This window comes from Athene noctua, chromosome 4 (genome assembly GCF_965140245.1).
Source record: "Athene noctua chromosome 4, bAthNoc1.hap1.1, whole genome shotgun sequence".
In the NCBI taxonomy this organism is placed as follows: Eukaryota; Metazoa; Chordata; class Aves; order Strigiformes; family Strigidae; genus Athene; species Athene noctua.
The window spans coordinates 68,512,638-68,527,394 of NC_134040.1; the positions used below are offsets into that span (position 1 = coordinate 68,512,638).

The 14,757-nt window shown below is 37.0% G+C and overlaps 1 protein-coding gene across 1 annotated transcript in view; it reads right to left on the minus strand.

Annotated features, from left to right (window-relative positions):
- PDGFC (platelet derived growth factor C) overlaps positions 1 to 14,757 on the minus strand; it is a 134,543-nt gene that overhangs the window by 43,757 nt on the left and 76,029 nt on the right. The window contains exon 2 of the mRNA XM_074904053.1: positions 12,683 to 12,878. Coding sequence (XP_074760154.1) covers positions 12,683 to 12,878 — 196 coding nt within the window. The remainder of the gene's footprint in view (positions 1 to 12,682; positions 12,879 to 14,757) is intronic.

Consider the following 14,757-nt stretch of genomic DNA (forward strand, 5'->3'; position numbering starts at 1 on the left):
GCCAACAGACCCAATGGAGCATAAAACTCTCAAGTATCCTGTCAGGTCTACATTTTCTATGAAATAAAGATATTCAGGGTATAAACAGAATATTTTTAACTGCCATTCACCAAATACGGATTGTAGTCTTTGTGCCAACCTACTTTGAATGCATCTATTTTAGAATATGTAGTACTGTACATTAGGAACTGCCTTATGGAAACACAGATTCATTCACAAATGTTAGATGGTTGCCATAGTTCTCTCTATTTAATCTCTCCTCATACTGATTAGTAACAGTCTGAGGCTTCCAACACAACCGCACAACTTTCTCTGTATTTCTACCTTGTTATTTAGGATACATGAAAAAAAAAGTTTAATCCTTAGATTTCAGTTTTCTTCCCCTTCATTCACAGTAAGCCACTTTGATCATAAATACACATTTACAACACTAAGTGAAAGGGAAAAACAAGACAGAGTTCAAACCCCCGAATTCTACCCTTCAAAGATTTGAACACTTTTCTTGAAAAGGATGTGCTGTTGTGATTTGGAGAAATTAACTGTTGCATTACCACTCTCCAGTCTACCAGAAAACATATATCCATTTTCTGTGAATCTGCTGAAAAGTTGAGGCACCATGTGAAGCTGAGACATACACATTTTGCATAGTAGCTTTTGTCACCTGGTGAACTAGAGTCAAAGCACTGCATGCAAAAGTAAGAAATCCAAAGAAATGTATCTCTTCACCCTCCTCCCCAAAACACTCCTTTCTATCACAAGTTTACTTCAGTGTCAATTGATAAAACGAGTATTGCTGAAAACATATCCTTTCCTTGATGACTAGTAAATCAGCACACAAAACACCTCCAGGAAATAAAACATCATGACTGGTATCTGGGTGCACTGGTAAGCACTTAAGTATCCCCATCTCAAGCACATGAATATCCTATAGTCTCTGAACGTAACTTCTGCCTTGTGGGAAGGAAGGGGCACTAACTTTTCCACAAGAATGAGAAATTGTAAACTAGATACATTGGTAAGTGTACTTCAGGCTCTAAACCAAAACAATTCTATATTCAGACAGCAACCCTGTAAGCATATGTTAAACTACTGAGATGGATAAAGCATGTAAATAAGTACTTTCAGGAATACAGCAACCACAGAATTCAGTCCAGTTCAGTCTGTGTTACAAACTAATTTATATTGATATAACTTCTGTTGATACTTTCTTTCAAGCACTTGAATAAGAATCTTATAGAAAGAGACATTATAATCCTGCAGATCAAAAGTAGAGGTAAGAAGGGTAGAAGATGGTTTCCCAAACTACTCCTTTTAAAAGGCCAATTGCCAAATTTCTTAGAAGCCACCCATACTTATCTTCTTTAGATCAAAGAATGGCAGGTATTCCTAATGTCAGTCAGGACAAGAAATGGGTTTAGCTCTCTTTAAATTTGGTCTAAAAATGGCACATTATAAGTAGAACAGAGATACAAAACAAAAAGTGAATCAAATTTCATACCAACATTACTATTAATCAAATACTAAGATGAATTTGGGAATACTGGAAAGATGGAAAAACATACTAACACGTGAATCAGTTTGCAAATGATGCTCCAGTCCATTTACTTACCTTGGCCTTCATCTTAAAATTCAAAGGAAGTTCCACAGGCAGTTTGGAAAACTCTTGTGAGTTTCCATCACCTAGGGTTACTATGCTATGCTTACCTTTTTCTTATTTGACTACATATTCTCCTGTAGCTATATAAAATATAGTGAGTAAAAAAGATTTTCCACAAAACCAAGAAGTCACTTGGAAAGGTTATTTTTCAAGGACTAGAAAATGGATAACATCTACATGAAACATTTTCATGTACTGTTTCACCTGCAGTCTGTCTGCTTTCTGCTACTGACTGCATGTATGGACCACAGATTTCTTTAGTATCCTGCGCAACTTATGAACTGAAATAATAATGCATATAACAAAAACGGTAGGAATAATGTTCTTATTGTGCTGCACACTAGTACTCCTAGTCTTTGTCATCCTTCTCCTGCCCCTGAAAAGGAATAACCATACAATTTACTATTATTATGTACTTACAGTGCAACACAATGTGGAAAATGCTATCACAATTCAAGGTCCTGCTGCACTGGACACTATACTCTCCAAAGCATATTTCCCATCAAAAAGAGATGGCCCACTGCTCCCAGACAACGTACCAGCTCAGTAAGTATCCTACTCATGCAGTACTACACTCTCCAGATTTTGGAGAATGAAATGCCTTACCAACTTTTCCCCAGTACTTCTCTGTAAAGTCTGGTATATTTTACCCTGGGAATTACAGTGATCATAATAAATCATATGTTCCTACTGTACAGATCAATATTTTATAGAAAAGCAAAAAATTAGTGAAGCTCAGAGTTCACATCAACAGCCAAGGTTGTAAAGTATTCTTTCTAATCTATTATAAAATTTCTGCTTCTGCTCATACTGTTCACAGTGGTCAACATATCTGTTCCAGCTTCTGAGAATCCATAATCATGTTTTTACCACGGTTTTTCAAGCAGCATTTAAAATATTTATTCTAGTATCCCAAATGGTAATTCTTTTTTTATGCGCATTCCTTATATCCTGGAATGTAGCAATGGCTCCAGTCAACAATGTGAAAACTACTGGCTAAGCAATTTCCTAGTAATATTCTGTACTGGGTCTGGCTGAACTGGAATTGGTTTTCCCCTATAGCAGCCTCATGGTGCTGTGGTTTACGCTGGGAGCTGGCAGGGTGTTGATAGCACCCTGGTGTTGTGGCTACTGCTGAGCAGGGCTTACACAGCACCAAGGCTCTTTCCAACATTCCCCCCACCACCACCAGTGGGACGGGGTGGGCAAGATCTTGGGAGGGGACACAGCCAGGACAGCTGACCCGAACCGACCAAAGGGATATTCCAGACCATGTGACGTCTGCTCAGTATAAACCTGGGAGAAAGGAGGAAGGGGGTGGGGTCACCCTTGGTCCTCCGAGGCAACCCCTATGCGTATTGGAGCCCTGCTCCCTGAGAAGGCCCAACATCGCCTGCCCATAGGAAGTAGAGAATAAATCTGTTTGCTTTTGCTTCCGTGCATGGACCTTTGCTTCATTTTGCTTATATTAAAACTGCTTTTGTTTTACGCACAAGGGTTGGTTTATCTTCTTTCCCCTCTTTGCCCTGTTGAGAGAACAAGGGGAAAAGGAGGGGGGGGGTGAGGGAACTGATAGAGCAACTGGGTGGATACCTGGCATTTAGCCAAAGTCAAACCATCACATATTCAAAGGCATATTTTGGAAAACAAACACACAAGAAATTCTTAAGGAGCATTTTCAGCATGTGAAGATTCACCCAGGGCAGTGCAGGCAACACTCCTTCTGCTGAAGCACCATCTGATGATATAGCAGCATTACACACCTGGTCATTTTTCCTATTGCTTTCCCCTCTCTCCTGCCTACCTCAATGGAGATTTGGGCTCCTATCTATGTTTATTTAAATGAAAACACCTTTATTTCTTTAGTTCAGTGACACAATAACATATGGTCTCTTGGCTGCTACAGGATTTGCCAATCCAGGACAGACCATTTGTCATGAAGTCCAATATCCTGCTTCAGGACAGGCTAGTAATTGCTACTTGAACAGAGAGTGAAAAATCCCTATAATGTAACCGAGCAGTCATGTAACACCACATGAGGCAGAAACAACGTGTTCTCAACCCTAGCAGGAGATTAGTTTTCACCTAAAGAGTATAAAGTGTTTCCTCTCACTTCAGTTTACCTAGTTATAATACACTGTCATCAAATTATGCAAACCTATTTTTAATCCAGTCACAGCATATAAGCATATAAAGCTAGTCTGGAGCAGTACTTCATAATTGCTGCTAGTTTACTGGTCTCCCCCTTCTCATGTTACTGTCAGAAAAGAAAAAGATCTATTTATTTTGTCTTACAAAACCCCTAGGACACTCCCACAGGACCATCAAACTTTTTTAGAAAAAGTAATCTTCCTTTTTGGAGTTTCTTATGCATATACATTTTCTCAGATACCCTGACGATTGGATGAGAACTGATTAATGTAAATTGCTTTACATTTCATGTCTACTTCATCCTAACAGAGCAGCACCAAGTGCAAGACAGAAGGGTTAATGATTTGTCTGACAATATTTGCTAGCTCATGTGAGCAGCATACATTGTTAAAAGGCTGATGATACACATAAAGAAGCAACCACAGCATCTAGGGCTAGAGAGGGAGAGAGGAAAGGAAGAGGAGAAGGAGAGGAAGAGAAAAAAGAAAAGCTGTGTAACAGGTGAAGAAACACAACTGTCCATCTAGGAATAGGACAGTTGGTATGTCTGCTATTCCTGCTAATTAAAAAGGAGAAAGCTGTTTATAAACCTGACAGTGATCCTATGGGCTTAACTCTACTTAGACTTTCAGTAGCAAGAAAACATCAGGGAGGAGTGCATGGTATGTATAAACTGGAATATTTAGACACTACACAGGCTAACTTTAGATTACGTTGCTGGGCCTGCCTTCGCAGCTTGCATTTCTCTTGACATCAGGACTTAAAAGAGACACACCAGAAACTGCAGGTGGCTACAGGGCTTGTCTATACCCCTGAGTTCAGGTGGTGGTGGCACATGGTATGTTTTTGTGCCCCCTTATAGTAGACATTTACTTCTATCTTTTAATAAGTGGTGGGCTGGGAGCAGAGGAACTTCACTGATAACAACTGTTCCCAGAGTACCTGAGACAGAAGAAAGACCCAGCAGTACCACACTCATTTTCAAAGAAAATAACTTCAGTCTACACCATTGGAAACACAGCCAACTACAGTAACATGAAACAATTTTAGAAGCAATAAATTAGGATTAGGACCGTTTACAAAAATATTTTGATACCGTGGACATAGTTTACTTTATTCAAAGAGCTTGCTTGAGACTGAGAGGACTAGGAAGGAATTTTAAGGAGCCTAAAATATTTTTTAAGTCAATGAGTGTAGCCTCTGGTGTGAAAAAGGAGTAAGGGATTATGTCATCTGCCCACTCATCAGCAATCACTCTCCTAACACTCATCTGGGCTGTGTAAATAGATATTAAATTACTTGCCAAATAATATCCATTATAGTGTCCTTCAGCAACAGTGGATACTAAAAATGAATGCTGGATTTACTATAAAGGAGGAAAAAGGAGGTAGGCAAGAATGCACCGGTAACCCCTTAATTTGTGCAGCATGTTCTTCTGATCACATTGTGTAGGCTATGCTGTCCTCCCATTCCACTCAGAGCATCAACTCCTTCTCTTCCCTTTTCTTATGGTTCACTCTGATTTGCTTAGAGTACAATTTTGCATCTATATACACTTTCTGCAAAACTGAGTTTACTCTTTTTGAAGCTTAAGTATATGTTAACAGAGCAGTCTTAGTTATAACCATACTGCATTTTGGTTTCCTAATTTTTAATCATCTTTTACTGCCAGCGATACCTGTTTTGTCACATGTACAAAACTGCTAACATGAGAATGCAACTTCTAATAAGCCATAGAGAACCCAAAGGAATGTGTATACTTCTGGATACAGTACACACCTCTGCCACAGTGTGAACTATGGACAGTAGCTAAACCAGCAGAATGGGACCTGCTGAAAGATGAATTAGTGTTCCAGTCATCTGGTAGTCAAAGAATCAATTTTTTTCTGGACTCATGGAAAGTCGAAAAGAAAGAGCTTTCTTAAAAAATGAAATAATAATGAAAAAAAGAAAATACAAGGAACCTCTATTTTTTCAATGAAATCAGAATTGAAAAGGAACAATCCAGATACTTATTTTGATGCAAAAAACTACTTATTTTTTTCTTCAAAACGTAAGAAAGCAGGATGCATGACTTTACTGGACTTTCTGCATTCATTAAACTGAAATAATATTGTTACAACTGAACTCACGTGAAAGAAATAACACCTTGTCATTTTTCTTTGTATGTAAAGAACAATTTTTAGATAACCAAAGGAGTCTGGTCCTAAATGAATCTAACTTCTTAAAAATTTTGATCTTCATTCCACACTCTCATCCTCCATTTAAATCCACTTCCATATTTAAACGTCTCTTGAACTGGTATCACTAGTTGTCTTGCAAATGGATTCAGCAACTAAAAATCAAAACCAACAAAACCAACCCCACAAACACCAGAAGAAATTACTCCATCAGCTGCCTTAACATAAGTTCTATGGCATTTTCTACACACTGCTCCTAAAATGCTTACCTTCCTGCCATCAGTAATCAATGTTCCTACTAAGGACTTTACCTTAAATTAGCTATTTCATAATAATTCTTTCCTATCAGTATTTCAATCAATCTAAGGCGTTTGAATGCTAGAACTCATCCCAGACATTTAAATTATAAGATCCCCTTTCAGACTCTAAATAAAAATGATTAAAAAGTAATGTATGTGTTGAGGAAAAAAAAAAAGCAGGTAAAAAAAAGAAATTGTGTACTGAGGAATGAGAATTCATATGCTTTTTATAATTCCATATACTAATGAATTTAATCCTATCCAAATGGAACTGACTTGCAGAACAGACGTATAATAAAATTTAACTTCAGTATAATTTCACTTTTGCTGAAGAAGTTATAGCCAATGATGAAAGAGTCATTTAAGTATCACTGACATGTAAAGTCACCTAAACAGAGGCCAGCCCACCTATATGTGCAACATCTCGTAAAAAACAGGTGGCCTAAATGAAACACACTGAAATTCTAAAGCAACAGCTGTCAGAAAAGATCTTTAAGGACTGGTCTTCACTATAACATTAATTTCTGCTCTCAGAGTCTGTGGGGTTTGGTGCTGTTTTTTTTCCAATTTGAAGCCATAGAAATTTTGGGGACTCCTCACTGTTTTCTGAATTTTCAAATAAGGTGGCAGCAGCAACCCCCTGCATCTTCAAAAGAGAAGGGGCGGTGGGGGTGGTGGTAGAAGCACAAATGCCAGCAGCCCAGCTACTTAGCTACATGAGTCGCCATGAACACTGTCTGCACCAGTTCCTCTTTAAATACAGAGTTCATTTAAAGGTCTTTGTCCAGTTATTCAAAGCCAACTTGAACTTTGTACTTACCCAAGAGATAACTTCACCCTCTGTAACCACAGTCCACAAGAAGTATTTAAGACTGTCTGGCAGTAAGGACAGCCCACCAGTTGTCCAGAAAAAAATTTTCTTAGGAACTAGACCTTGATAAGGAACTCACTGCCCTCAAAAGCCCCAGAATTAATTCTTACTTTATGTGTTAAAAAAGTTATTTTTTAATATGTAAAAAAAAGTTATTTTTTTCCTGAATCTATGCTTGATATTAGTATGTTCTTCACACATACATCAATATTGCCTTTATAATATACTCGAGGCAAACCAAAAAAATTTATTATTTTCTCTGTGGGGCAGGGTGTGGGTTGGAATTTAATCGTTTTTAAAAGAAAAACATACTGACATTATTCTTTCATGCATATGCACTGTTGATGCTGTAAGGTGCTTCCATGACAAGGTGCTAAACAGAAGCAAAGTATTTATCCTCTTTTTTACTGAAGCACTCAGGGGTTGCAGTTATGCATCCGTATTTTACTCCACATGCTAGATGTACAGATTTGTAGCAATTACAAGAAAGGAACTCCACATGTTGTAAGTTACTCATTATGTCTTATATTACACAGAAAGGTCTCTTTAGAAAATTATGTAACAAAATGTTTAGCCTTTTTATTGTGTTTACCGTAACTTATCACTCCATGGTATGCATTTGACACAATTTATGTCAAAAAAAAAAAAAGACACCTAAGCAAATATTTTCCTTCTTCATAGCTACTGACTAAAGACAGTGCCTGCATGTTTCCTCTTAATACACTTGTTTTAGTCTTGTGAGACTGTGCCAAATCTTCCAATTTTTTAGCCCTTGTCACCAATTTCCTAATAATACATTCATTAGCAACGCATGATTGTTAAAGCCGGTTGGACTACAGTTTCCACCACAGAACCTTAGTGTTTCCTGAATGGAAGGGAATAGCTTGGGCACAGTTCAGTCACAACAGATCTGAAGTGAAATCACATAGCTTATAGAAAGATTAGGGAAAAAGGAGGTAGTAAATTTAATGCATGTGGCTTTGTATCATGACGCATCATCCTAAGAATCCTCAGAGGAAGAACATTTCTGATATTAAGAGTTAAGTATTTAATTTGATGTGAAGAGGAAAAAAAGTCACTACTCACATAGAATTTACCCCATGTTAGCACTGACAGCTGCCTTGAGCTTAACCAATTTTCTTCAGGCAAAAATTCTAAATATTGCACATATTAACTAGACAAGCTTTGGGAATTCTTTCAAAACATTATAGATAAATGCTTCACTTCAACTACATGAACAGATGCATCTGCTAAGAGCCCCTCCACCCCCCGCCAAAACAGACCATAGTTCATATTTTACATTATTAGAGGACTGAAGAGAGTTGGAAATGAGTATAGCTATCATAATATGAAGGTAACAGTCAAATGGCATCTATTATTCAATTATTGTTTGGTTCCACATTCTTTTACTCATGTATTTTATCCTTATCATCCTATCTACAGTAATTGCACTTTGGATTTGTGACACATTTCTGCGTTTTATTATATATAATAAAAGTCAAACAGTCTGTAAACATCTGATGATTAAAAAGACCAGCTGCAACCACCACTAAGATGAACTTGAGCCATTCTGTACACAGGGCAAGAGTGAGTTTGACACAGGCTACTAACGTAAAAAAGGGGGTTTTGGGGAGGAGTTTGTTTTTTTCCTGTTGCAGCCTTGCACTGTAATGCTCCAATGTACAACCTACTCACAACATCCAACTGCCTTCTAAAGGCAGCTGTAGCATCCACGTTCTTCCTAGAAGAGAGCTAAGTCTATGTCATGTCACAGAGTTTATCACAGAGCTCTTATCACTGCATGTTCAGGGACAGAAAGCAACGAATTTGGACAACAAGCAAGAACTGAGCAAAAATCAGTCCCTCTAGGTCAAGAAGAGTTATGGCATCTCCCTGATGATAGGAGCTGTCAGGCGCTGAAGTCTAACGGCTTCATGACTAAAACAGCATTGAGGGGTTAGCATCATGAAAATAATGACCTGTCATACCAGCTATCATATCAGCAGAAGAAAAGCTGCTTCTCTCCTTCATCAGAAAGGGTGGACATACAGAATGTAAATCCACTATGCCTCTGTTAGCTAGAAACTCCTTTATGTAAGGAAAATTCACTGTCAGTTCTATCATCTGAACAGTTCTGCACAAAACAGCCAGGAGACTGCATCCTTCTTTTTTGTTTGTTTGGTTTGCTGGGGGAATCTTTGTGTTTGTAACCTTTTTCTTTTTCAAGTCACAAATTAAATCAAACAAAGTGTATGACAGTGAAATTCCTGCAATATTGCAGAGATTTGCATATCCATATTATCAAGCAAATAACCTAAATCTCTTCTGAGATACATGCATGGATCTAATTTCCACGTAAATTGGAGTTTGTGTTCACTTCGGAAAGGACACAGTAAGATTCTTAATATTTTGACCATAGAAAGGATGCAGCACAGATGAAGTAGTACTATTGTTAAAAAAATTATTAGCTGTATTTTAAGCAATGCAGAGGTGAACTGCATAAATTTTGAACATATCACAACTGTACAACCCGGACAAAAACACCTAGAGAAATGCAGGCAAAATATCAGAAGTTTATTCTAAAAACCTATAATTTAAACTTTGTTTCCAAAACACACAGAACACAGCAATCATTGTTAAGATTGGTGAGAATTAGCACAACTACTAGGACTATGCATTTTAATGCTGTTCCAGGTAAGGCTGTATTAGTATTTAAATGTATTTAAATTTAAATGTACAAGTATTTTAAGTGGAGACTAGACTGGTACCTTCATTGTATCTGTAAAATGTGATATTCCTTCTGAATGAAAAGACATCACAGAATAGCTTGAAATGTCAGAACTTACTTTGGAGAAAGTGTGGAGGTCAGGTCAGCCAGATTCGGGCAAAAACCTGCCATAACTTCAGGATACAAGGACATTTCTTACCACTTCCATTGTTTTCCTGTTATAGAACTACGTTAAGCAAAAAAAAAGTCTTATATACCTTGATAAATTTTTGTTTCATTTTTTCCAATGTGTGAGCAATATTTGGATTACTGTGGGATTTAAAAGCTGCTAATTATCCTAAACTAATATACTCCACTGTATTCTCTCATTAGCCCAGTGAGCTGATACTACAGGGCATTACAGCCTATAGCGATGGTAGAAAAATCTCTGTTATTGCACAGAATATGCAGCTTAAAAAGCAGGTAGAGGAACTGAAAACTGTGGCAATGACCACAGCAGGTAATTCACAAGGTCCTCCCATACACTAGAGAGGAGAGAAAGATGTCCTGGTATGAAGTGTAGGCTGTTGCATAGAAGGTCTAACGTTACTAGGCTGCAGTTTTTACTAGTTTCAGCCATAGGTCAAAACTAAAGGATCAGGTCACTGTAAGGTATAAAGTTAAAATTTTATGTCATATTTTGTTCTGTCCTTTGTCATATAAACTTGCCTTTGAAAAAACTGTCAAGTATTCTACAGCAACAATACTGATTTATGTGTTTCAAGATGGCAGAAACACAGTGGAATAATAAAGAGTATGGGATGCAGTCAATTACAATCCTTAGCTTTTCTACAGAAGGTAGTGGAAAGAAAAAGAAATAATTTTATTAGGAACAATGAGAGATAAGAAATGCAAGACATTACTTATAAAGAGATATTACTCTAATAACTGGTAACTTACTTGGGCTGTGTAGAATTGTTTTACATTACTAAAACAGAGATAGTTTAACTAATTCCTCAAGTTGTCAATTATTTATACTCCCTTCACATCAAACTATGTACACTTTCTCTTTCTTTACTTTGTTACGGAATTTAAATGTCATAGGAACCTTAGCCATGTTTTTCTATTTTGCTTAAAAACAACAATATAACTCTCTTTTTCAATGAGTCATATCTTTCAAGCGAAAAAGCCCAATGTGTCCTCAAAAGTGCATCTATCAGGAAGTGCATTCATACAACTTCCCGATATCCCTGCACAAATACAAGCCTGATGAGGTTACGACTGAATGAAGATTATGAGGGAGCAGTACTTTTATATTCAGCACATTGTTTACTTAAAATAAATGTACTCCCATTAAAATACTATTCTAGTTATAATGTTAAAAATGTTTTAACTTATCTTACTTTTTTCTTTGCAAGTGGACGAATGAGTCACCCTACCTGGATTTTCTTTCACTTGCCACTTCACTCTGCCATATGCAAAGAAAAGAAAAAGCAAGCTAAGTTTTCATTTAAAGAAAAGAATCATTGTGCAAAGGGAGTGCACTCATCTGAGCAAACATATGTTTATAGTACTTAGTATTTATATTTGACATGGCCTTGACAAATACTTCTCTCTTTTATGAAAGAGATATCTGCCCATCTACTGTGAACCTCAGCTCCCAAATTAAGTGCAAAAGTAGCCTCTAAGAAATTCGAATTTGCTATCAAAAGTTGCTACAATGTACAAAATCAACGGAATTTTAATTAATTAGAAAAACTGAAAGCAAGAATCAAATTGAATGTGAGTACAAGGTACTCAAAAATAAAATCCCAAACACAACAACAAAAACAAACCAAAAAACTACTTTGAAAGAAAAATCTTCTGTGAAGTACCTCTCCAGGAACACATCAAAGGAGGAAATGACGTATTTTATCTGTAACTTAATTTACCGAAAAGAGTTCATACAACATACCACTATTCACACATAGGGTTTTTTTATGATGTGTTGCTGTGATGGCAGATACAGGATACAAGAGTTTAGGATCTCTCCCCTTCCACTCACCCACAGGAAGCATATAAATAATGTCAGTCCCTGCTGCTCCACAAAATATGCAAAACATAATCAATCAGATGGCTCGGTTCAGAACTACATTCCTTCTGATGCCTGTTATGTCATGTTGCCTCTCTCCCGAGCTACAAAATCTTCAGCTGCAAATCATAGGAAGGAAATACAGATTCCACAGGTCCTACAAAAACCTGTGCAGTGATTGAGCAGCCAGAATACTTGTAGTCGAGAAAAGAGAATATGACTGAAGAATGTCAGTTAATGCAATACTGTAAGTGCTGTTTTTCATTGAAAGCTGAAAACTTGACCATTAAAGGCCATTTAAATATCCTGCAGTAGGGTGTTGGGATTTTTTTGAACAGGGATGTTGCATGGTGTTGTGACCTGAATTCAACTTCAGGTAACTTGCTTATCTAAATTTTCTCTGTAAAAATTAAATACTCATTCCCCTAACATTCTGTCAAGAATATCTTCTCAGATGTCAAAACTTTTACTTGAGAGAGAGATTAATTATTTCTTATTTTTGTATCATAAAATATCTGTGGCCCAGACACTGAATGCAGAAGGAAAAATGAGAGGATCCCAAAGCTTTCAAGTATGAAATCCTTCTCTAGCACTACAGAAGAAAATAATAAACTAATACTTTAAAAGATGTATTTTATAAATACATTGACATGTGGGTGTCACATTTTTGCAAAACTTGAGCAACACTTTTATTCCATCCCACACACCTCTGTTCAATTTTTGTAAGTTAAAGGAAAAGAACTTACTTGCAAATGTCATCTTCCGGGTCCTCAAGCCCAAATCTTTCATCGAAAGTAAGCTGTATCCATACATTTTCATCTACTGCTACTAATCTCCACACTAGTACAGTATTGCGTGGGTACGTGTGTGGAAACTTGGGGCTGTGAATACTTCCATTAGTAGTCACAGTAATTATCTTCTCATGCTGAGGATCCTGCACGCCTGTAGTAAAGACAGAAAACAGATGCATCAATATTCATTTTTTCTCCTTTTTCTGAAGTGTTTGTATAGTATGCACAGATAAAGATACCTCTGTTTTGTTTGCTTTTCTTCATCTTTCAGGGAATTTCTGCTCAGAAAATTTAAATAGTACAAACTACCCAAAAATAATAAATATTACTTTGCTGGCAAAAAGTTATTCAAACCCAAGTCTCAACTGTTACTCAGAAGGCAGAACAGAAGTTCAAGTGGAAATAAGAGAAACGTGACTGCAAACACCCGAATGAAAGACTGGACTCCTTACATAAGCCCAGCAGCCCAAGGGACTACATCATGCAGCCTGCTGATGGTTTCAGTTCTTTATTACTGGAGATTGCAGAGAGATCACACACAAGTACAGGGAGAGGTTTGCTCACACCTACCACAAAAGGGATGGTTTAAATTTGTCTCTTGTTAATGGAGACTGCCCTACATTTATTGAGTCCAGTGATGGCTGCCTCCTTCCTGAGGGCTGTATCAGAACAAAGTTATCCCAATACAGGAATGAAACCAGGACATGCTTGGGAAACCTGGGAAAGTCACCAAGTATAAGAAATCAGGCCTTTACTGATGAGCTTCAAGCGAGGGTGTTCCTGAAAAATTCTTCACAGCATTGTTGGATGAAATACATGTAAAATTAAATTAATGTCTTACAATGAGGCAGTAAATTAATTCAAAAGAAATAAGCCAACTATATTTGATTTTTAAAGCACACAGTAACATTGAAACTACTGAAAATACACTTCAGGTTATGAATTTATAACTGTGAGGAGTTACCAAAAGGAAAGGACTCCTTTAGTGAGCAGCAGATGTGCCTTTCAGAGCCCCAACAACTCTCTTCACAGTAACTCAAGAAACTTCATTCTCAAGTGCCCAGTATTCACAGGAATTCACATTCAGCAGCTGGACTCAGCTCATATTGGGTATTTAGCTGCAAAACCCAGGAACTGACCTAATCTGGATACACTTTAACACTGTAACAAAGCACATCAAATGAAAAAACCCACCCTCCTTATGCTATAGCACATGACTTTTACTATCTTTGTTTTTTTCTAAAAATCTGTATACAGTCAGGTTTGACATTTCAGTCCGTAAATCACAGGAATTCTCAGAGGTACCTATTAATAACTTGAGTAACAAAACGAGCTTGCAGTTTTGTACTGGAGAGTTGTTACTTTTTTTTTTTTTTTTTTTTAGCTATTCATCGTCTCTTTCAGTTAAATACTTTATCTTACTTTTCTGATTGTTTTATAACCAGCATTATGATAAACATTCATTTGAAGCTATGCAAGACATATATGCTTCAGCCTGCTATGAAAATACAAGCTGCAATTGTACCTTATTATAGCTACATGTAAAGGCTGACAGCTAAATGAATGTAGTCCAAGAAAGAAGGCCACAAAACCAGCATTACAATTTTAAAATAATTAATCTATACTTAAATATAATTTAAAGTCTGACAGACTTCTGCCTTCTATACTGATAGACCTGTGCCTTCTACTTGTGGTATGAACATGGTAAATTTTCTTTTAACTGGAATTGCTGCTAATATAAAACTGATGGAGTTTGGTCTTGCCAGCATCCACACACAGATGCAGAGGACTGACTGTCTTGTGTACAAATAAGAGACAGCATGCAGTAATAATAATTTTTTAAAAAGCACAAAAAAGGACACAAAACCCAGATTCCTAATTTAGACACTTCATTGGGTTCTTGTTAGCTGAGTCACAAACATTTTTCTATAATGTATAGTATGTCAGCTGAGAGCTGAATGCTAAACACAGGAGCCAACAATAATAAAAATTACTTTCCCAGAGATTATTACACCAGAGTGCTATTTCCA